Here is a 25,082-nt window from a genome sequence, read left to right on the forward strand (position 1 = left end):
ATAGGTAAAAACCAGATGTATGCATTAAGAGACAAGCAGGGCAATGTCATTAGCAATATGGATAAGATAGTTAACGTAGCTGAAGAGTTCTACACCGACCTGTACAGTAGCCAATGTAATCAGAACGCTAATGAGAAAGACAGCAGTGCACAGCAATGCGTCATCCCGCCAGTAACGAAAGATGAAGTAAAGAAAGCCTTAGAAGCAATGAAAAGGGGAAAAGCAGCTGGGGAGGATCAGGTAACAGCAGATCTGTTGAAGGATGGAGGGGACATCGTGCTAGAAAAACTAGCCACCCTGTATACGCAATGCCTTATGACCTCGACTGTACCAGAAGCTTGGAAGAATGCAAACATTATCTTAATTCATAAGAAAGGAGACGCCAAGGACTTGAAAAATTACAGGCCGATCAGCTTACTATCCGTTGCCTACAAAGTATTTACTAAGGTAATCGCTAATAGAGTCAGGGCAACGTTAGACTTTAATCAACCAAATGATCAGGCAGGCTTTCGTAAAGGATATTCTACAATAGATCATATTCACACCATCAATCAGGTGATAGAGAAATGCGCAGAATATAACCAACCTCTATATATAGCTTTCATTGATTACGAGAAAGCATTCGACTCAGTGGAAACCTCAGCAGTCATACAGGCATTGCGTAATCAGGGGGTAGAAGAGCCTTATGTCAAAATACTGGAAGATATATATAGCAACTGCACAGCTACTATAGTCCTCCATAAAGTCAGCAATAAAATTCCAATAAGGAAGGGCGTCAGGCAAGGAGACACGTTCTCGCCAATGCTGTTTACCGCATGTTTGCAGGAGGTATTTCGAGGCCTGAATTGGGAACAGTTGGGAATAAGAATAAATGGAGAATACCTAAATAATCTGAGATTTGCTGATGACATTGCCTTGCTGAGTCACTCAGGAGGTGAACTGCAAATCATGATCAACGAGTTAGACAGGCAGAGCAGATCGATGGGTCTAAAAATTAACATGCAGAAAACCAAGGTAATGTTCAACAGCCTAGCAAGGGAACAACAGTTCACAATTGGCAGCGAGAGCCTAGAAATTGTGCCGGAATACGTCTACTTAGGGCAGGTAGTGACAGCTGATCCGGATCATGAGAGGGAGATAACTAGAAGGATAAGAATGGGGTGGAGCGCATATGGCAAATTCTCGCAGATCATGAGTGGCAGTTTACCAATTTCCCTCAAGAGGAAAGTGTACAACAGCATAATCTTACCGGTACTCACCTACGGGGCAGAAACGTGGAGGCTAACGAAAAGAGTTCAGCTTAAGTTAAGGACAACGCAGCGAGCCATGGAAAGAAAAATGATAGGTGTAACGTTAAGAGATCGGAAGCGGGCAGAGTGGGTGAGGGAACAAACACGGGTTAATGACATCCTAGTCGAAATCAAGAGAAAGAAATGGGCTTGGGCAGGGCATGTAATGCGAAGGCAAGATAACCGCTGGTCTTTAAGGGTAACGGAGTGGGTTCCAAGAGAAAGTAAGCGTAGCAGGGGGCGGCAGAAGGTTAGATGGGCGGATGAGATTAAGAAGTTTGCAGGCAAACGGTGGATGCAGCTGGCAAAGGATAGGGTTAATTGGAGAGACATGGGAGAGGCCTTTGCCCTGCAGTGGGTGTAGTAGGGCTGATGATGATGATGATGATGATGATGATGATGGGTAAATGAAGTGCAGATGTACACGGAAAAGCACGAACAGTCTATTATGGCAAAAGAGCGAAGAGATGCCGGGATAATGAAACATAGGGCATTACTGGGGTACACAAATATGGAGTAGTGAGAGGTATTTGGAAAGAAGTAAAGGTGCCAGTGCTTACTTTCGGGACTGCGGTTCTGTGCTTCAGGGCGGAAGTTCAGTCGCGATTAGAAGTAAATAAGCTAGCTGTTGGAAGATCAGCACTAGGTGTCCACGGGAAAACCACAAACGAGGCAGTACAGGGGGATATGGGCTGGGCATCGCTCAGAGCACTGGAAGCTCAGAGTAAAATACTATACGAAGAACGCCTGAGGAAATTGGACGATAACGGGTGGGCAGCTAGGGTATTTAAATACCTATGCAGAAAGAGCGTTGACTCACAATGGCAGCGAAGAACTAGCAAGCTAACCAGTAAGTATGCCCGACACGAGAACGGAGAAGGACAGAGCATTAAACGAAAGGTTAAAAATGCAGAACATAAAAATTGAATTAATTTAATGGAAAAGAAGCATAGTGTAGAAGTATATCAATACTGGAAAAGGCAGATCAGGAAGGAAACGTTTTATGATAACTAAAGAGGCAGTGCCCTACTCTTTGAAACTAGGCCAGAGGGCAGCAACAAAAAAAAATTTAACGAAGATGACACATGTGCTGTGTGTGGTAAATCTGTAAAAACAATAGAACACCTTATACTCAAATTTGATGGTATCCATCCCGATGTTGATGCTACAGTCACTCTTCCTGAGGCCCAAGGGTTTAGAGATAACAATGGTCTTGTAAATTAATGTGTGGTGGAAATTAGCAGAAAGCGATTGGAAGATTGGGGGCTCAAAGCAGAGAGTTGACGTAAGGTTAGAAGTATAGGAAGACATATTTAAAGAAAATGGCGAGTTTTAATAGCAGCCTACAATGCACTTAAACAAAAATCAAGGAAAAAAAAGCTGAGCATGGTGGCAACTACCATCACCCTGTTTCAAAGGGTACGCTCCTACCTTCCACCCATCCATCCATCCAACGTTGGTGAGTGGTGCCACCACGGGTTCCTGAGCATCCGCAGGGACATCCCCGCAGGGGGATGACGGTGAACAGGGCATCACCACGGACCTGAGCAACAGCGCTTAGCCAAGTACGTGGCATCGTCATGTCCAGGGAAAAGGGGATCCTGGTGGTTGAGCCAATGCCGAGCGTTTGGACCTTTAGGCCCTTCGACGGAGGCAACTCACCATTTTGGCCCGTTTCCTGTAGACGGCACCTCCAGCCTGACCCGGCGGGAAAAATCGGCAGTCGTCTTTTCCTGTCCTCTGCTCTGTCTTTCACTTTCATACCCCTTTCTCACAGCTATCCTGTTTCCTACTCACTTCTTGGTTTTTCCTTTTTTTCTGGTGGCGAGAGTTAACCTTGTGTGGCCAACTACCCTGAGTTGTGTCATATTTGGTTATAGTTTTCGTTTACAGCTATCATGGGCAGGGCTTGCTAGCAAGACCCTGTCCCATTTCCTTGTTGGGCTGCATGGTGGGTGGCTGGCACTGTGGCCAAAACACAAAATTTTTATGGATTCTCTTCGAACACTGGTCACACTCCAAAAGGAGTGCGGTCCAAAAATCTTACAGCCCAGTGCTTCCAAAAAACAAGACATACATTTTAAAAATACCATGCCATCCACAGTGAAACTGTAGAAACTGCTAGAACAATGTTGCTGTTCTTGATGTCCAAATCTCTGAACAATGCCATGAGCACGGGCTACAAGTTGACGAAAGTGCGCAGTAGTGACCTACTTCTAGAAATTAAAGACAATGTGATGACCCCCATAATGCGCAGGTCCACACGGGACGGAGAGGCAAAGAGACACCGTATGGCTCAGTTTAAACAAACAGATATATTCAATAATTATACATGATTAAGATTCAGAGGCTGGGGCGTCCAAGCTTACGTGCCGACGACTTCATGGGGGCGATGGAGTGGCTCCGGAGTTGGGCTCGAGCGGTTGCTGGCAGAAGCTGCACGCCGTCGGGCTTCGGCGCTGAAGGCCCTCTTGGCGAACGATGTCGTCCTGAGCGTCTTCTTCCGTACTGCTTGTCGATTTTTATATCCTCTTCTCCCCACACTCCCTAGGGTGAGGACGCCCACGCCGGAGGGGAAGGAGGGGGGCTAGGGCTTTCACTTGGGCGCACAAACATACCACCGCACTTATGGTCTCGCCCCCCCTCACGTGTTGAGTCCGAGGGAAAGAAGGTTGTCTTCGAGGTAGCGCATAGCGTCGGCTGTGGTAAGGCGCGCTCTGGCCCGCTGACAGTTCCCGCGGGTCACCGGCCTCCGTCCTCCATCCATCAACTGACACTCGCTCCTCAAGGTAAGGCGCGCTCTGGCCCGCTGACAGTTCCCTTGTCCTGGGATGTGCTCGGGAGGGCCGCCCCTGGAACCGCCACGGCAATTAGGGAGGATAAAGCCTGCTTCCCCGCGGCGGCGGCGGCGGGTCCGGTTGGGCTTAAACCCCTTCGTTCTGGTCGTCACTCTCAAAGAGCATGGCTGGGTAATTGGTGATGCCGCTGTCATCTGGGTCTCCGTCTACGCTGCGCCGTCGAACGCAGAACCTCGTAGCACACACAAGGAACGTCACACTCGCTCACCCTCCAGAAGAATGTTCTCCGAACATTTGAGTCCACGCAGCTCCCCTTGTCCTTCTGAATCGCCTCGCACAGTGCGTCCGACAAAACACTTTTCGCTGCACTCAACACCACTGCACAACACTATATGCCTCCGCTGTCATAACTGGCGTCTCCAGGGGCAGCACTGATCTTCTTTTACAGATAAACATGAAACTCAGCACCCAAGCCTCTCCTTTCTAGTCCAAACTGGACGAAATAAATTTATCACAGTTACAAAGGAGTTCCCACTTCTAGCACGATCACGGCACAGACAAAAATATAGATAACGAAAGGAAGTAGGGCAGGTTCTGCATGCGCTCCGCATGCTCTCCTGTGAAGGTGTTACTTAATGACAGAAAGGTTTAACTACCAACTCCGATAACTTAACACATAAGCACATAGCAATGTTATGAGCTGCGGCATTACACAATTCTAACCAGTTCACAACCCCGCTCTGTTTACGCCATTAGTCCGACTTAGCTTTCCGATTTCGCAGCGGATATCGGCCTTCATGAGTCATACTAAGTAAGTCTGTGACCCTTTGTCTGCTTTGGGACTCGCGAGGGCTCGTGGTAGGAGCCTCTCCTGGCGTTATCTGCGCGGCAACCTCGCGTGCTTCTTCTTCTAGCAATGCATGAAGTAAATCCGGTGGCATTCCGGCCGTCACCTCTGGCGCCTGCTGAACAAATGCAGGAGAGGGCGTTTCTTTCGAACTATCTGCGCGCTCCGCTTCACTTCTGTCCCCATCAAAATCCGCGCTTTCCCTTTCCTCATTTCGTGAATACTGAACCGGTGCCGACTTGAGGCGATTTGCGTGTATCCTTATCAAGCGCCGGTTCACGTCTCGGACTCTGAAGTTTACCGGAGAAAGCTTCTCGACAACCTCGCACGGTCCTCTCCACTTCGTCTGGAACTTACGAGCTTGCCCAATCTGCCTTTGGCAGTTTTCAATGTACACGCTGTCCCCCACATCAAACGGCGCGTCTCTAGCACTGCGATCGTGCACCTCCTTCCTGCGCTTCGCCGCTTTCTTTAAGGCCTCCTTTGCGATGTCCCTCGCCACTTGCAAGCGCGATTCTAGCTCAACCTTATAGTCGTCCAGTGAAGCGTATGGGACACGACGGGGGCCCTCTGGCACTTCACTAGGCTGGTCCGGGTCTCGGCCGTAGAGAAGAAAGAATGGCGATTCGCCCGTGCTCTCGTGTGCTGCGGAATTGTAGGCAAACATTGCATACGGGAGCCACAAGTCCCAGTCCCGCTGGTCGCGCGAAACAAAATGCGACAGGAACCCGGCCACGGTTTGGTTCAGTCGCTCCACCGCACCGTTGCAAGCCGGATGGTACGGTGTTGTCTGCTTCTTAGCGATCTTAAGCAGCTCGCAAACTCTCCTCATTAGCTGCGACACGAAGTTCGTTCCCCGATCTGTCAAGAGTTGCCTCGGGGGTCTATGTCGGAGCACGATCCGTTCGACAAATGCTCTTGCAACCGTGTCTGCCTTCTGATCTGGGAGTGCTACCGCTTCCGCGTATTTTGAAAGGTGATCGACAAATACTAAAATGTACTTGTTTCCGGAAGTGGTCGTGGGCAATGGGCCCATTATGTCCGTACCTGTCCGCTCGAAGGGAGCCGAAACCTCAGGGAACGACCTAATTGGAGCTGGTCTTCGTCCCTTGGGTGTTTTTCTTTCGAGACAGGAATGACACTTCGCACAGTAGTCTCTAACATCCTGTCGCATGCCACTCCAAAAGTACAAACGCTCCACACGCCTGCGTGTCTTCGCTACGCCAAAATGACCGGCGCATGGCGCATCGTGAAACGCGCGAAGAACCCTTTCTGTCCACGACCGAGGTATGACGACTCTCTCCCAAGCGGTTTTCTCTGGTCTCCCTTTCCTGGTTGGCCTCGTGCGCCGACACAGGGTGCCGTCTTTGTCAATGAAATAACCTAGCTGTTCGGGGTGAGACGGTGCGCCCTCTAAGCTTTCGATTATTCGCTTCAGGTCAGGATCTTTGCACTGCTCTGTGCGTAATTCGGCGGGGTCGACTACGGGAACAAACTCTTCTATACCTGCCACGGCAGCTGTGCGGCTGAGTGCATCAGCATTCAGGTGTGTCTTTCCTGACTTGTGCTCAACTTCAAAGCAGTATTCCTGCAGGTGTAGATTCCATCTAGCGAGTCGCGAGCTAGGGTCCCTGACACTCATCACCCATTTCAGAGGATGGCAGTCTGTGACTAGCTTGAATTTGAGGCCGTAAAGGTAGCATCTGAAGTGCTTTACTGCCCAGACAACGGCGAGGCACTCCCTTTCCGTAGCTCCGTACTTTTGCTCTGTGGGGCTCAGCTGTCGGCTAGCAAAAGCAACGGGATGTTCTTGGCCCTCGATAACCTGAGATAGCACGGCACCAACTGCGAACTTTGACGCATCTGTGGCCATAACGAAGGGCAAATTAAAATCCGGGTGGCGCAACAGCGGTGCACTCATTAGCTTCCTTTTCAGAGCCCCAAAAGCATCCTCCGCGTTTTCGTCCCAGCGAAAGGCGACATTTTTGGCTGTTAAGGCGGTGAGCGGCTTAGCGAGCTTGGCGAACTCCTCTATGTGCCTTCGGTAGTAACCGATCAGGCCGAGAAACTGCCGGACCTGGCGGACGCTAGTCGGGGATGGAATATCCGAGACACACCTTAGTTTCTCAGGGTCCGGTCGCACGCCGTCAGCTGAAACAACGTGCCCGAGGTATTTCACCTCGTTTTTGAGGAATTGGCACTTAGAGGGCTTCAGCTTGAGACCCGCTCCTTTTAGTCGCACCAAAACCTGCTCAATATCGCGCAAATGGTTCTCAAAACTGTCACTGTATATGATTATGTCATCCATATACACGAAGCACAGCCTTCCCAGAAGACCTGCCAGGATAACATCAGCGGTTCTCTGCCAGACAGCAGGGCTGTTGGCCAGACCCATCGGCATTCTTTTCCATTCATAGTGCCCTGAGGGCGTGTTGAATGCCGTTTTGTCGGCATCTACCGGATCCATTGCTATCTGCCAGAATCCCGCCGCCATGTCCACTACCGTGAAGTACCTGGCAGAGCCCAGCTGAGAAAGCGTCTCCTGTATATTGGGGATGGGGTATGGATCGATGCGAGTTACGGCATTTAGTTTGCGGTAGTCCACTACCAATCGATACGAGCCATCTGGCTTTTCCACCAATAGTGCTGGTGCTCCCCAGGGTGACTTTGAGTGTTCGACAATGCCGCGATCAATCAGGTCCTGCACCTGCCGCTCCATCTCCTCACGTTGGGAGTAAGGAATCCTGTACGCACGCTGGTAAACGGGCGATGAAGTGCCGGTTTCTATCCTGTGCTTTATAATGCCACAGCAGCCCAAATCCAGGTTGGACGCGGCGAATACCTCCGAGTAGTCGCTCAGCAAACCAGCCAGAGCCTCCCTCTCCCTGGATTTTACGTGAGAAAGATCGAACGACACCTTTGGAGCAGCCGAAGGACTAGCATGCTCTACAGTTGCGAGTACCGTATCGGTGGGCTCACGTTTCTCTATTGCAGAGGTGAAGAAAGCCAATGTTTTGTTCTTGGGAAGGCTCAGTGGCTGCTGGCTACAGTTAACCACCCGTAGGGGCACTCTGTGGGCGTCATTAACTGTCACGAGGCACGCGGCTGCCTTCAGGCCATTGCTGAGAGAGTCGACCGGCTCAAGCACTCCCACAGCGCCGCTCTCTACATCTGAAGGCACAAACGCGTACAAAATGTGCTCCGACCAAGGAAGGACGACCGCCTCATCGACCAGCCTGACGGCAACCCGCGAATATACCTTCTCCAATGATCCCACTGTTTGACGGGTGTCAATATCGGTAATGCGAATCTCAGCCCCTCTCCTGTTCAAAAACGGAACTTTTGAGCCGCCCGCATTAACCTCTTCCTCAGAGAATGAGACTACTACTTTCCATTTTCTCAAAAAAATCCTGCCCTAATATACCTGACACTCCGTTTGGCAGAGACACCGTGTCCGGGCATACGTAGCAGGGGTGCTCCAATGCAATTCCGCCGAGAGAGAAGTTTAACCGGTAGAGTCCACTTATGCCAAGAGGATCCCCCGTTATGCCTACAAATTTGGTTGCCATACCACCAGACGCTTCCAACACCTCGCGGTCCCCCTTCCTTCGAAGCGTGTTAAAACTGCTCTCCTTAAGCAATGTCACCTTTGACCCCGTATCTATCAACAATTCCATGCAACAACCATTTAACTTGCAACGCACAACAGGGCATGCCTCGTCGGCCACACAAACTACCACCACCTCATCATCCACTGCTCCCTCCCCACGCTCCTCAGGCTGGGGAGGACTAACTAGTTTTTTGTCTCGGTATCTGGAGCCCCGCTGTAGGCTTGCTTAGGGCGTGTCTCGCCTGCTTCTCTTTGTGGCTCCCCACGGCGCACGTTTTGGCAGAACCTGGCGATGTGTCCGCGACCCTGGCAAGCGAAGCATACGATTTCTTCAAAATCTCGCATACCGCGCCTGTAGCTTTGTGGCGGTCTCCGGTTTCCAGCGAATGGGCGCTGTTGAGCGCGCGCTTCAACCTGGCGTTCTACCTGCTGAGATAGCAGCTGTTCTAAGCGATATAACCGCTCTGTCAAGAGAGCAACCTCAGGGTTGAGCACCGCTCTCTCTATGACGCGTACTCTCGCTGCGGCTGTCGTTAACGCCTCATTTTGTTCCTCATCCAATGCGGCCTCCACGGCTTGGTCGAAATTGCTCGGCTTGCGCGAGAGCACGAACCGGCGCACGGGGTCTTGCAGACCAGCCACGAACAAAGCGGTCATTTCCTCTTTAAGTATATCCTCCGCGTATTTCTTCTTTAGCTGGTCTCCTTCCTCCTCCCTGCTTAACGTATCGCGCGCTAAGCGCTGAAGCTGCGACGCAAACGTTCGCACGTCCTCCCCTACCATCTGTCCGGCGTCTCGGAACCTCTGTACCCGCACGTGACGTGGTTCAGTGTCGAAATGCTCAAACGCGAGCTTCTTAAATTCCGCAAATGATTTTGTGGATTTTACTTTTTCGTCTCACCATGCAAAATCATGAGCAGCTCCTGCCATCTTACACCTCGCCATTCCCAGCATTTGAGCATCGGACCATCCCCCCATTTTCCCAATCTCTTCTAGCATGGAAAAGAAATCGCAGATTGGAACCCCTGTCTTATCTCCCGTAAACGTCGGAATGACGCTTCCTAATGCCAGCATGCTTGCTCCGAGCGACGGCTGTGGAGTGGGAGCTCCCTCAGATACAGACCTTTTTTTTTTCTCAAGCCCTCCAGTGCCGCAAGCCTCTCAAATGGGGGTAAAAGTCCCACAATCAGTCCCGTGATTCCCTTTTGATTACAATTTTGAAGTCATGAATGTCACAGCATTCAGAGGACATTTGCTTTTGAGACCCCACTTCTGACACCAGTGTGATGACCCCCATAATGCGCAGGTCCACACGGGACGGAGAGGCAAAGAGACACCGTATGGCTCAGTTTAAACAAACAGATATATTCAATAATTATACATGATTAAGATTCAGAGGCTGGGGCGTCCGAGCTTACGTGCCGACGACTTCATGGGGGCGATGGAGTGGCTCCGGAGTTGGGCTCGAGCGGTTGCTGGCAGAAGCTGCACGCCGTCGGGCTTCGGCGCTGAAGGCCCTCTTGGCGAACGATGTCGTCCTGAGCGTCTTCTTCCGTACTGCTTGTCGATTTTTATATCCTCTTCTCCCCACACTCCCTAGGGTGAGGACGCCCACGCCGGAGGGGAAGGAGGGGGGCTAGGGCTTTCACTTGGGCGCACAAACATACCACCGCACTTATGGTCTCGCCCCCCTCACGTGTTGAGTCCGAGGGAAAGAAGGTTGTCTTCGAGGTAGCGCATAGCGTCGGCTGTGGTAAGGCGCGCTCTGGCCCGCTGACAGTTCCCGCGGGTCACCGGCCTCCGTCCTCCATCCATCAACTGACACTCGCTCCTCAAGGTAAGGCGCGCTCTGGCCCGCTGACAGTTCCCTTGTCCTGGGATGTGCTCGGGAGGGCCGCCCCTGGAACCGCCACGGCAATTGGGGAGGATAAAGCCTGCTTCCCCGCGGCGGCGGCGGCGGGTCCGGTTGGGCTTAAACCCCTTCGTTCTGGTCGTCACTCTCAAAGAGCATGGCTGGGTAATTGGTGATGCCGCTGTCATCTGGGTCTCCGTCTACGCTGCGCCGTCGAACGCGGAACCTCGTAGCACACACAAGGAACGTCACAACAATGCCCAGCACTCCAAACTGTCCAGCATAAATTCAATAGGGGAGATTACTGCATCAGTAAAGAGAGCAGTGATGGCATAGAGGTAGAGCGCCCGCCTCGCGTGCAAGAGGACCGGGGCTCAAATCCTGGTGCCACGCAATTCTCCACCGGGTTTTAAAAAAACAAAACAAAACCCCCGCGTTTCGATGGAATTGCATAACCAGGCTTGGGGTGCGGCCTGATCTTGGTGACCAGAACCGACAACGCACTCCCTCACCAGAACAGGACTTAGCAACCCTGGTGTAGTACTTGGCCACAACCTTCTATGAACAAACCAATTAACCCTCAGCCCTCAGCGGCTGTGGAGCAACTGACCACGGCGGCGGCCAGACCTGTGACGCAATGGAGAGTGCTAAGAATTTCTGGCTCCGGACAGGCCGCCTTTGGAATCTGAACCTGGCAACGTTTAGCTAGAACTTTATCTAGTGAGGCTAGCCTAGCAGTGCTGTTCGAGGAACTAGCGGGGAACTAGTAGTGGGAATTAAATGGGATGTGATAGGGCTTAGCGAAGTTAGGAGGACAGGTGAGGCGTATACAGTACTAAAGGACGGACACATACTGTGCTATCGCGGATTAGCGGATAGACAAGAACTAGGTGTGGGATTCCTTATTAATCAGGATATAGCTGGCAATGTAGAGGAGCTCTATAGTATTAACAAGAGGATAGCAGCTATAGCAATTAGGCTGAATAGGAGGTACAAGCTTAAAGTGGTGCAGGCCTATACACCCACATCCAGCCATGATGACCACACCGTTGAAAGTTTCTATGAGGACGTAGAATCAGCAATGAATAAAACAAAATCACAGTACACTGTACTGATGGGGGACTTCAATGCGAAGGTGGGCAAGAAGCAGGCTGATGACCACGCGGTAGGTGACTATAGGATAGGTTCTAGAAATAGCAAGGGAGAGTTATTAGTAGAATTCGCAGATAGAAATAGTTTACCGATCATGAATACCTTCTTCCGCAAACGAAAAAACAGGAAGTGGACCTGGAAGGGCCCCACTGGTGAGACTAAAAATTAAATCGACTTCATACTATGCGCTAAACCTGGCATCGTTCAGGATGTGGCAGTCCTCGGAAATGTGCGTTGTAGCGACCACACAATGGTAAGGTCTCGAATTAGCTTAGACTTGAAGAGGGAACGGAAGAAGCTAGTGAGGAGGAAGTCCATTAACGAGTTAGCCGCAAAGGGGGAAAGTGCAGGAGTTTAGGATAGCACTGCAAAACAGATATTCGGCTTTAACTGAGGAAGACAATCTTGATGTTCATACAATGAACGATAATCTCACAGCCATCATTACGAAGTGCGCAGTAGAAGTAGGTGGTAGGAAAGTTCGAAAGGATACCGGGAAGCTACCTCAGGTGACGAAAGATCTGATTAAGAAGCGCCAAAGCATGAGGGCGTCTAACCCTACCGATAGAATAGAACTAACGGAGCTATCAAAGTTAATAAATAAGCGCAAGGTAGCCGACTAAGGAAGTTTAATATGGAGAGAATCGAGCATGCTCTAAAGAACGGAGGTAGCCTAAAAGCAGTGAAGAAGAAACTAGGCATAAAAACCAGATATATGCGTTAAGAGACAAGCAGGGCAATGTCATTAGCAATATGGATAAGATAACGTAGCCGAAGAGTTCTACACAGACCTGTACAGCAGCCAGTGTAATCAGAGCGTTAATGAGAAAGACAGTAGTGCACAGCAATGCGTCATCCCGCCAGTAACGAAAGATGAAGTAAAGAAAGCCTTAGGAGCAATGAAAAGGGGAAAATCAGCTGGGGAGGATCAGGTAACAGCAGATCTGTTGAAGGATGGAGGAGACATCGTGCTAGAAAAACTAGCCACCCTGTATACGCAATGTCTTGTGACCTCGACTGTACCAGAAGCTCGGAAGAATGCAAACATTATTTTAATTCGTAAGAAGGGAGACGCCAGGGGCTTTAAAAATTACAGACCGATCAGCTTACTATCCGTTGCCTACAAAGTATTTACTAAGGTAATCGCTAATAGAGTCAGGGCAACCTTAGACTTTAATCAACCAAATGATCAGGCAGGCTTTCGTAAAGGATATTGCACAATAGATCGTATTCACACTATCAGTCAGGTAATAGAGAAATGCGCAGAATATAACCAACCAGTTATATATAGCCTTCATTGATTACTTTAGGAGAAAGCATTCGACTCAGTGGAAACCTCAGTAGTCTTACAGGCATTGCCTAACCAGGGGTAGAAGAGCTTTATGTCAAAATACTGGAAGATCTCTATAGCAGCTGCACAGCTACTATAGTCCTCCATAAAGTCAGCAATAAAATTTCAATAAGGAAGGGCGTCAGGGGCAAGGAGACACGATCTCGCCAATGCTATTCACCACCTGTTTACAGGAGGTATTCCGAGCCATGAATTGGGAACAGTGTGGAATAAGAGTAAGTGGAGAATACCTAAGTAATCTGCGATTCACTGATGACATTGCCTTGCTGAGTCGCTCTGGAGGTGAACTGCAAATCATGATCAATGAGTTAGACAGGAAGAGCAGAACGCTGAGTCTAAAAATTAATATGCAGAAAACCAAGGTAATATTCAGCAGTCTAGCAAGGGAACAGTACTTCACAAGTGGCAGTGAGAGCACGGAAGTTGTAAAGGAATAGTCTACTTAGGGGAGGTAGTGACAGCTGATCCGGATCATGAGAGGGAGATAACTAGAAGGATAAGAATGGGGTGGAGCCCATACGGCAGGTTCTCTCATATCATGAGTGGCAGTTTACCAATTTCCCTCAAGAGAAAAGTGTACAACAGCTGTATCTTACCGGTACTCACCTACGGGGCAGAAACGTGGAGGCTAACAAAAAGAGTTCAGCTTAAGTAAGGACCACTCAGCGAGCCGTGGAAATAAAAATGATAGGTGTAACGTTAAGACACTGGAAGCGGGCAGAGTGCATGAGGGAACAAACGCGGGTGAATGACATCCTAGTCGAAATCAAGAGGAAGAAATAGGCTTGGGCAGGGCATGTAATTTGAAGGCAAGATAACCGCTGGTCCTAAGAGTAATGGAGTGGATTCCAAGAGAAAGTAAGCGTAGCAGGGGGCGGCAGAAGGTTAGGTTAGCATTAAGTTTGCAGGCAAAGGGTGGATGCAAATGGCAAAGGACAGGTTTAATTGGAGAGTCATGGGAGAGGCCTTTGCCCTGCAGTGGGTGCGGTAAGGCTGATGATGATAATGATGATGAACTTCACATCGACCCCTAAACACCGTACGTGGTGTGATATACGAATTCTACTTTCTCGACCTCACTGAAATACTGGAAGGTCTCAAAGATAAATATGTCACCAATGTCCTTCGCATAAAAATTAGAAAAGAAAACAAAGAAATATACCATCAAAACATCTCGTTCCAAACTCCATTGTGTTCCAAACTGTGTTCCAAACCCCGGAAGATATTCCAGATGTCAGATGGGTCGCAGAGTTGCCGTGGTCGACAAACCTGTACAAAATGCGCCTCATATGAGCATGTTTCTAAAAACTGCGAAGCAGCAGAGCTGTGCTGCAGAAACTGTGAAGGAGATCACCCTGCCTACTCATGGTCGTGCCCAAGATGGAAAACTGAAAAAGATGTAATCATTCTCAAAACAAAAGAAAACATTTCATTCAAGGAAGTTCATAATCGACTGTCACATAACATCAACACATTCTCTTTCACTACAGGAACAACTTTTGCTGATGTGGTGCGTAGGGGCAGCACACCACACCGGGCTCCGGCCAGTGCCCAGACAAAGCCTGAGGCAGGGCCTACCCCGCCCGCAGTGAAGGCTGCCCTGCCACCTCTGAAAAAGGGTCTGCTGGCCCCTCTGTCGGCTGCACGCAAGGCTTCCCCCAGTCGGGAAAAGCCTACAAACCGCACCCCCGCTGTAGCGGCAGCACAGCTCGTTTGAACGAAAAAGGAATGACCCCAATAAGGGCACCTTCAAAACCATTCTCTTATGTTTTAACTACACTCCCAAAAAGCATCCAACATGGCTTTCCTTATTGTTAAATACTACATTGACATAAAAAAAAAGATTTTAAACACACTTTCCCCTGTGACCATTTCCCCACAGGAAACCAACTTAGGTTCCAAACAGGAGAATATCTTAGACGTATAAAGTCTTTCGGTGTGACCGAGAGCAAGCTAATAGGCTCTCAGTAGGTGTTGCTATTATAGTACAGAGTGGCGTTGCAACCCATGAAATCAAGCTTAACGCTAAATATGAAGGTGTTGCAGTCACCGTCCTTCATTTTAAAACAATCGAAATATGTTCTACATATATCGAACCACACCTAACAGTTACATTTCACGACTTAGAAACACGTTTAGAACTGCTACCAGAGCAATATCTAGTAATCGGAGATTTTAATGCCCACTCTGTTTTTTGGGAAAGTGTGCAAACAGATACTAGGGGTCATATTTTAGAAAATTTCATTCTGTCAAATAATGTCTGCCTGCTCAATACAGGCAAAAACACATAATATTCTCCAAACTCCAAAGACTTGTCTTTTAATTCGCCGTCTGTTTTTATGGGTTTTAAATGGGATGTTCTCGACAAACCCTATAGAAGCGATCACCTGCCTGTAGTAATCAGCTTGTCGTCATCACCATCTGTCATCCCAAACAAGCCCCATCTTTGGAAACTTCACACAGCTGACTGGGAGCCGTTTCGGGAAAAGGACTCTATGGAAAAATATTTGCAGACCACCTCAGTGTTGATGAACTGAATTGAATGTTTACACCCTGCATCATTACTGCAGCATGCCTAGCTATTCCTCGGTCTTCGGGAGTGGTTCGACAGAACCACAACGTGGTGTACAACAAAGAAAGTAGAGTAGCCAGAAAGGAGTGAAATAAAGCCTGAAGAATTTTTCGCAGGTACTCAACGCACGGGAATCTTATAAGTTCGTAAATTAAATGGAACTTCTCCTCTTTCACGGTTCCTTTTCTTACAGCCCTTGATGCACAAATAAGTATAGCGGAAGAAGCAGACATCCTAGGTGAACATTTCTCAAGTGTTTCCAGTGCCGCACACGACAAAGAATCATTTCTTAAGTACAAAAACACAGCTGAGAAAAGTAGACTTTCAACAAGTGGTTGCACAAATGGACAATTCAATAAATTAATTACAATACAAGAAACACAGTTTTATCTGCCTGCAAACAGACTGCTCCAGGCCCTGATGAAATCAAAGTGAGAAGGCCGTTTTCAAACGCGACACAGAACAGGCTATTTACTTTCATGTTTTTTTCTCTGAACAGAATGCACTTAGTTTAGCCACATTTAACCTTAGTTCATTTCATTTTTAGCCACGACGAAAGTTCTTGTTGCCAAGCGCTTACTGTTTCCTTTAAGGCCTGACAGTTTTTCCTTGCAAAGAATACGTTAGTGTGTCTGCATATATTATAATGTTCTTGGTATGAGGTAAATTATCTATACCATTTATGTAAAGCAGGAACAGAAGTGGTCTCAAAATAGACCCGTGGGGTACACCAGTGGCGACAAGACACACGTGGGAACTTGTATTATGAATTTCCTGAACTGGAGCCAGTTAGGTAGCTTCTGAAAAGTTGCAGTGCAATTCCTTTTATTCTGTAGCAACTTAATTTCATAAGTAAAATATTATTATTTATGGAGTCAAATGCTTTGCACAGATCTAGGAATATATTCTAGAGTTATAAGCTTATTTTCAATGTTCTCAGTAATTTTCTCTTTTAGTTATAATAGCGCAGATTCAGTTGGTCATGCTTCAGGGATGGGTATTTGACCCAACCTTGAGAGAAGACAAAAGCACCTTTGTGCCATGACGCTATTTGGCCCGAGGGGCCCTTACGCCACAAAAATTCACCATCATCAACAAACGTTGGTTTGACGGGAACCCTACTACAGACATCAGTGGCGAAAAAATTTTGTGACACTGAACGGAAGTGCAAAGCTCAAGCAAATGATAAAAGAACAAAAATTCAATAACATACAGAATAAAGGAAGAACTTAACATATAATGTAGCTATAGAGACTATGCAGGCATTCACCTTTGCTTTCCCACACAAAAACTATTGCCCAAGACAAGATGGCCGACCATACGTGTTTCCAGCTGAAACAAAGCAAGGAGGGATAGTTCTTTGTTTGAGCCATCCAAAATACATTTCATACATTCTATCCATGCCCTTAGTATCTCTACTGTAGACCTCACAGTTCTATAATAGAGAACTTCGCTCTCTTCTCTTGGGCAACATTGTTATGTGGGAAAGCACCCCTGCGGAATTAGGCTTATCCCCAAACTGGCTTCTAATCATGTTTTGCAAAGTTCCAGTTGGTGTTTGGCTAGCTCTCTTGTGACATCCCCGTCTCCTTTGTGCTGTTCTTTTTCACTTTAAATATTGCATGCTTGATGATTGCAGCAAGCCATCCAGAAGAAAGAGGGTGAATCTCGGCCCAGTGGGAGCAGCAGCAGCAGAACTGTCATCAGCAGCGGCACCAAGCGTCTGCGGGAGCCGTTTCGAGACCAGGGTTCTGAACTCTCCAGCTCACCCCTCATCCGCCAGAATCTCCTTGACATCTCTGACTTTGATGAGGTATAATCTAGCCATGATTCAGACTTGGATGGTGTATACTATTTCCAGATATATCTTAAGCAGATTGCATATATTGCTCTGTGGATGGGCGACTTTGCCTTGAATTAATTTTTCAATCCCATCGATTGGGGTGGCAGTCTTGGTAGGTTATCTGGCAGGATAATGTGGCCAAGCACTATGCTTTTAGAAGCCACCACTATCCAAGCAAAGCCATTCATAGAGTGCTAAATAACCAGCTTCATTACCAAGCGCCAAAAAGGCTTCAAGATAGCGAAATGTATGAAATAGCATTCATGACTACCAATTGTAGATTATCATTTGGTAAGACTACACACTAGATGCCCTAGTGAGTCTGGTCTAGACCCCTTTCTGTCACTTTTTTAGGGTCCATGCGTGTCCTTGAAAACCCTCGACCATGAAAAAGTTGTTTTCAAGCGTTTTGAGAGTCCTGGAATTTCTGTGGGTCCTTGAAAACCCTTTAATACCTAGTGAATTAAAGGGTGTTTAATTTTTTTTAATGGTAGGTGTAAGTTCGGAGACAGGAAGAGAGCAGGAGTGGGTCAGGAAACAAATGCAGGTTCATGATATCAGAGCTGAATTCGAGGAGAAAAAATGGGCATAGACAGGTCATGTGATGTGAAAAGATAACCACTGGTCCTTCAGGGTAACCTGAAGTCTTGGAAGGGTCCCTTACAAAAATTGCTTTACACATTCTATAGAATGTATATGCACACTATCTGTATAAAAATCCTCTAGACTAGCCTATAGACAATAGAGATTCTATATACAGCCTATAGTGAACCTATAGACTTATGGCCATACACTCCTAGTTGAGTTTTGTTTGTAGCAGTAGTAGTAGTGGAGTTTTCCCTTATAAAAATTGCTTTACACATTCTATAGAATGTGTATGCACACTTTCTGTATACAAATCCTATAGACTAGCCTATTGACAATACAGATTCTATATACAGCCTATAGAGAATCTATAGACTTATGGTCATACACTTCTGCAGAGTTTTGTTTATGCAGTATTAGTAGTAGAGTTGTTCCAATACACTGTAGCACAGCAAAAGACGAGGACACAAGAGCCGAGAGACGAACACCACAAGCGCTAACTTCCAACAAATTTTATTCTCCTGAAGCATCACATTTATACACCAGAAAACAGTAATCACACGTGCGAACAGTATCGATTTCTTAGAAAAACGAGCTCTTTATCTGAGAGGAGAGTGGAAGGTGTGCTTACACACGAGCATCCTGACCTATTTATCTTTTCGGCTTCAGTGATTTCGCGCGTTAACCTTTCTCTACTTTTTCCTATTACAAGACTTTTATCAAAGAAAGGCTTACAGTGTTTTGATTTGCATGCGAGAATGTAGTCAACCAACGATTCGCCTTGCATGTTTCTGACGTTGCGAGCGTGTTCCATTAGGCGCTCGTTCAGACATCTTCCCGTCTGGCCGATATAGTGTTTCCCGCATGACAAGGGAATTTGATATACAGTCAAAACTCGATTTAACGAAACCCGATTTAACGAAAATCTCGATTTAACGAAGGTATCCTAATTCCCCCTCAGACGCCCATAGGGTTCAATGCTTTGACTAACCCGAAATAACGAAACCGATTCCGTGATCTGTCCCGATTTAACGAACCTTTTTTCGAGAAATAAAGGTGAAAAAGTGTTAATTTTTGGTCTATTTTGTAGACAGCACCCCAAAATTTATTGATTGCGAGTCAGCGGTAACAGCGCGGAGCATCTTCATCCCGTCGCTTTTTTCAAACTGCGCGGCGCAAAACGAGTTTTAATTTTGAGTCGAGCTCACGAGATGGCGCCAGCAGTAAAAAAGTTTCGTGCCACATTTCATAGATGGCGCTGTAGCAGTTCGCGTGTTTTTTTTTTTGTGTGTGTGTTTGTGTGTTGTGCTCTGTGTTCGCTCTTGTGCGGATTTCCCCGTGCCTTTGAACGCACGTCTTTGTCAAGCTCAGCTTGTTAGGCCTCCATCAGTCTAGCCTGCGCGCCGCTAACCCTCCTGACTAGCAGATGGAGCCCTGCAAGAAACGAAAAAGGATTACCTGGACGAGAAAGCAGACATAATTCGTGCTGTGACAAGTGGACAGAAGAAATGTGACGTGGCTGCATCACATGGCATTCCAGCGAGTACTCTCTCCACAATATTGAAAGGGAAAGATGACATCCTCCGCGCCACTTCGTCGGGGAATCTCTCGCGCAAAAAAACGCTGAAGACCACTCCTCAAAGCAAAATGGAAGAGGCCCTCTTCGCCTGGTTTATGGATTTGCGGGCGAAGAATAGTATTCCCGTGAGTGGAGACCTGCTCCAACAAAAAGCTCGCTCTTTCGCGTGCTTGCTGGGCGACAACGAGTTCAAGGCAAGTCCCGGCTGGCTGTCGCGCTTCAAAGAACGACACGGCATCGTCGGGAAAGTGCTTAGCGGTGAAGCGAGCAGCGTAAGCATGGCTGTAGTCGGCGACTGGCAGTCTGAAAACGTGCCCGACATTCTGGGAAAATATGCCCCCAGCGACGTCTACAACGCCGACGAGAGCGGTCTATTCTACCAAATGCTGCCTAAAAAAACACTCGCCCTGAAGGGGCAGGCGTGCCACGGCGGCAAACACAGCAAACAAAGGCTGATTCTTTTGCTGTGCGTCAACATGGACGGCACCGACAAACGAGACCCGCTTGTCATCGGAAAGAGTGCGAGGCCGCGCTGTTTTAAAGGCACCAAAAAGCTTCCTGTGAAGTACGTTGCCAATTCAAAGGCGTGGATGTCGCGTGCCATTTTCGCTACATGGCTGAAGGAATTTGACAGCGACATGTGTCGCCAGAAAAGGAAAGTGTGCCTGTTGCTGGATAACTGCACGGCCCACTACGTTGCAGAGGTCGAGCTGACCAGCGTGGAGCTCCGCTACTTCCCCCCAAACGCAACGTCCGTGGTTCAGCCCTTGGATCAAGGGATAATTAATAGCGTGAAGTGCGCATACAAGCGTCGAGTCGTCGACAGAGTTCTCCTCAACCTGGAGCTGAAGCGCGAGACGAAAATAGATATTTTTATGGCGGTTGAGATGGTGGCGGCGGCTTGGAGAGCATTGAGGCCGTCAACTGCTTCAGGACTGCCGGTTTCGGTACACTAGGCCCTGAAACTGCCGAAGCTGGTCCGGACTGCGCGAGCGCCGTGCACGAGGATGAAGATGCCTGGGAACACCTTCGCTCAGTGGATGAAGTGCCCACAGGCATAAGTTTCTCAGACTACGTGAACGCCGACGCAAACGCAGTCACAACGGAAGTTTTGACTGATGCCGATATGGTGCGGCTTGTAGGAAGCGTGGAGGGAGTGACGGCTGAAGACGCTGCCGACGACCCTGCAGGTGCCGAAGCTCCCGCTACACGCTACGATAGGCCTTCTTCGACCGGGAAGGCGGCGACCGGCGAGCTCCCGCCATCGCCGACCGCGCCCGGCTCCGCGATGGCGATGGAAGTGGCGGTGGTGGGAACCGACATCGACCCCAAAGAAACCGAAAAAGAAGAATGGATTATGCGACTGAAGAAGCGAGCGGAAAAATTGGAGAACAACGAACGCCACCTAGGACACCCACATGGTGCCGGAGACGCGGCGGCAGCGAACGCCGCCACTGTTGCGACGACCGACGGCAGCGACACGAGAGCCTACAGAGAGGCGGGACGGAAACTCGCTGAACGTTCAATAGCCTCAGACCTCCCGAGACTTCCAGCGACCGGATGGAAAGTAGTTCTGCGTCCCAAAGAAGGACTCACAATGCTGAAGAGCACCACCGAGATGAGAATTGCGGCGGCCATCAGGGAGAACGCCGGAATCAAGGACGAGGAGGCACTGAAGGACAGACTAGCTATAAACGCCAAGCAAGGAACGATTACCTACCACTCGCCTAGCTACGAAAACGCGAGGAAGGTGGAGAAACTTGAAACTGTCAAGATCGGAGACAAGGAACGCGGTGTGACCACCTACATGAACGCACCAGAGAGTTGCGGCAGGGGAGTCATCCATGGAATTGATGTGGAATACACACACAAGTATGTGCTAGAAGGACTGAACATTAACGGATTCAACCCTCTAATCATAGATGCACGAAGAATGGGGAAGACTAAATCTTTCCTAATCACCTTTGAAGAAGAGAAAGTACCACGCAGAGTAGTCTTGAGTGGAATCACTTTCAAGTGCTTTCTATACAAGAAACGCTATGAGGTCTGTTACAAGTGCGGAGGACTTGGCCACCGCTCGGACGTCTGCGACAGTGAGGTGACCAAGTGCCGCGGCTGTGGCATGACATCTCGCCCCCCGAGGGGCACCAATGTACACCGCAGTGCCAACTATGTGGCAAAGAACACTACACCGAGGACAAGAGGTGCAAAAATCTCTTTCGCACCCCTTATATTGTCAAGAAACGCCAATGGGAAGCCAAACAGGAGGCTGAAGAAGCGAAGCAAGAAGACTGAAGGAACAGCCGCTCCCGTGATAGATCCGGCAGCAGAACGAGGTTTCGGTCAGAGTCGTTCCCCCGGCTACAAACCGGACAGCAACAGCCACGCACGGAGCAAGCTGCAAAGGTGAGCTGGCCAGCTAAAGTTTCCCAGGACTCCGAGACAGTTAAAGAATTAAAAGAACTTATTAAACAGCAGGCAGATCAGATTAAGACTTTAACTGATTATATTAAGAAGCAAGAAGAGCGGATCAAAATGCTAGAAACGACAGCTAAACAACCCGAGGAAAACAAACCGCAACAGGAAAAGGCAATGGCACCTATGCAAGTGGAGCAGGATAGAGAGGTTGAGACAGAGAAGGTTGAAAAACCCCCTTCAAAAAAGAAACGTACCAAAGAGTCGGATCTTGAGACCAAATTCGAACAACTAAACGACAAACAACAACAGGACATGAAACTACTGAACGGAACACTAATGCAATTCATGAAACAAGTCACAGAAACGATCAGAGCAGAATTTGCAAAGCGAGACGCTGCTCTCACGGCGGAATTTGAGAAAAGGGACCAATGGATATACGCGGAATTCCAAGCAACCAAAAATGCCTTGTCCAAAGAACAATAATACTATCTGGCAGTGGAACTGTAGGGGCTTTCTGCGTAAACGGGCCGTTTTACAATCGTTCCTTGCAAACGGAGACAAACCCGAAATTATAGCTTTACAAGAGTGCGGGAAAAACGCGAAGCTGCCCGGTTACAAATCGTACCCGGGCCGAGGGGACAACACGCAGGTTGCCACCCTTGTCAAACGCAACGTTACCGCGCTGCAGCACGAGACAGGGCACGTCCAATTAGATCACACTCTAATCGAAATGATACCGCGTAAGCGGAGAGAGAAAAGCCTATTCGTCTTAAACGTATACAGCTCTCCGAAACAGAGAAAGGATTGCGGCTTCGACAGGCTATTCGCAAAAACGAAACAGATAGCGGGCAAAAACCCTATCGTCATTGTCGGGGACTTTAACGCTCATCATCCCGCATGGGGATACAAATATACGCAAATCAAGGGCAGAGAACTCTGGGACAGCATTCTCCACAATGAGCTCATCTTGATCACTGACCCCATCAAACCAACAAGACAGGGCAATAGCGTGAGTAGGGACACTACACCTGACTTAACACTCACCGGAGGCCAAATTACGGCAAGGTGGTGTAACACGGGGGAGGACCTAGGAAGCGACCACAAAATTATTGAAATTGTGGTAGAAGACGGACCGCCGACACCGAGACCCAAAAAGGTCGCAGCGGTAAATTGGGATCTATTCAGGGCGAACCTTCCTACCCGAGACGCAATCAGGGACATAGAATCTTGGGGCACAGACCTTCTCGCAGCAGTTAAAGAAGCCACCGAAGAGGTGGAAGCAGACGAAACGCAAGAGGAGGTAGACAGGCGTATGATAGGCCTGTGGCGCAAGAAAAGGGAGCTAGAAGAAAACCTTGCTCAAAACAAGGGGAACAGAAACATACGTAAGCTCCTAGCCAAACAGAATAGAGATATCGAGGAGCACGCGCTGAACTTAACCAGACAAAACTGGGGTAGTATCTGCGAGCAGATGGACCGCAGAATCAGCAAAGCCAACACGTGGAAAATGCTCAGACATCTCTTAGACCCGGACAAGACAAAGTATGAGGCACGACAACAACTACAGAAACTCGTATATAAATACGAAGGCACTAGCGATCAACTAATCTCTGAAGTGAGGGACAGGTACTTGAGGTGCACACCACCCACACCCCTCCCCGAGTACAAGGGCGCAGAGAATCCTCTTCTAGATGGGCCCATCACCATCGGAGAGGTTAGGGCGGAGTTGAACAGACTCAGAACTAAAACTGCGGCAGGTCCAGACAGAATCAGCAATCGCATGCTGAAGAATTTGGATGATGCATCAATTAGAAACCTAACAGCGTACATGCAGGAATGTTGGGACAAGGGCCGAATACCACCTTCGTGGAAAGAGGCCAACCTAGTCCTTATTCCAAAACCAGGTAAGAAACTAAGTCTCGAAAACCTGAGGCCCATTTCGCTTACCTCATGTGTAGGTAAGCTAATGGAGCACGTTATTCAAACGAGGCTAAACAGATTCCTAGAAGAACAAAAGCTTTACCCCGACACAATGATCGGATTCAGGACACATCTTTCTGCATGCGATGTTATGCTTCAACTTAAAGAACAAGTGCTAGACAACGAAACAGCTGATACCAGAGTAATAGTCAGCCTTGACGTGGCCAAAGCTTTTGACAACGTTGACCACGCAGCCATACTAGAACGCTTAGAAACTCTAAATGTAGGGGGAAAGGTATACAACTACGTGAAGGACTTTCTTTCAAACAGAACAGTTACTATCAGCCTAGGAGGGAAGGAAGAGAAAGGCATAAGGCTGGGCAACAAAGGTACTCCCCAAGGCTCGGTCCTATCACCGACACTCTTCAATATTGCAATGATTGGCTTACCACAGAAATTGACGCGTATAGAAGGGCTCAACCACACAATATACGCGGACGACCTCACCCTCTGGGTTACCAGAGGCAGTGAAGCGCACATCGAAGGTACCCTCCAAAGAGCGATCGAGGAAATTGAGTCGTACCTAAAACAAGTAGGACTCAAATGTTCTGCCGAGAAATCTGAAGCGCTCTTCCTCGGCCCACAAAAGAGACAAACAAAGCCCCATGAACATGGGATAACGCTAACGGTAAACGGGGACAAAATACCATCAGTGGAGATGATTAGAGTACTGGGTCTTAGGATACAGACAAACGGTAAGAACACCGAAACGATACTAAAACTCGAATCGAGTGTAAGCCAGACGTGTAGGCTACTCAAAAGAATAGCAAATAAACACGCGGGAATGAAGGAGACGAACCTCTTAAGACTAGTTCAGTCATTTGTAATCAGCAGAATCACATACGTGGCACCATACCTACGGCTAGCCAAAGCAGAAAAAAACAAGATTGAAATCCTAATTAGGAAGGGCGTCAAAACCGCTCTGGGCCTCCCCCCGTACACATCCACCCAGAAAATTCTGAACATGGGGATTTCAAACACCCTAGACGAGCTCATTGAGGCTAGCAGAGTAGCGCAACAACAACGACTTTTACGCAGCCATTCGGGGCTAAAAATACTAGAAAAGCTAGGCTTCGAACCTCGAGCGCGGCTCAAACACATGGAGAATATCCCAACAGACATAAGGAACAAAATCAGAATCCCACCACTCCCAAGGAATATGCATCCGGTACACCATGAGGGTAGGCGAAAGGACAGAGCGAAAGC

The 25,082-nt window shown here is 48.4% G+C and overlaps 1 protein-coding gene across 4 annotated transcripts in view; it reads left to right on the plus strand.

Annotated features, from left to right (window-relative positions):
* The window catches only part of LOC144106925 (uncharacterized), a 618,131-nt gene that overhangs the window by 390,876 nt on the left and 202,173 nt on the right, over positions 1-25,082 (plus strand). For all 4 annotated transcript variants that reach the window (XM_077639887.1, XM_077639889.1, XM_077639886.1 and 1 more), the window contains one exon: positions 17,111-17,284. In XM_077639887.1, the coding sequence (XP_077496013.1) occupies positions 17,111-17,284 (174 nt within the window). The remainder of the gene's footprint in view (positions 1-17,110; positions 17,285-25,082) is intronic.

Source organism: Amblyomma americanum, chromosome 10, assembly GCF_052857255.1.
Source record: "Amblyomma americanum isolate KBUSLIRL-KWMA chromosome 10, ASM5285725v1, whole genome shotgun sequence".
Taxonomy (NCBI): domain Eukaryota; kingdom Metazoa; phylum Arthropoda; class Arachnida; order Ixodida; family Ixodidae; genus Amblyomma; species Amblyomma americanum.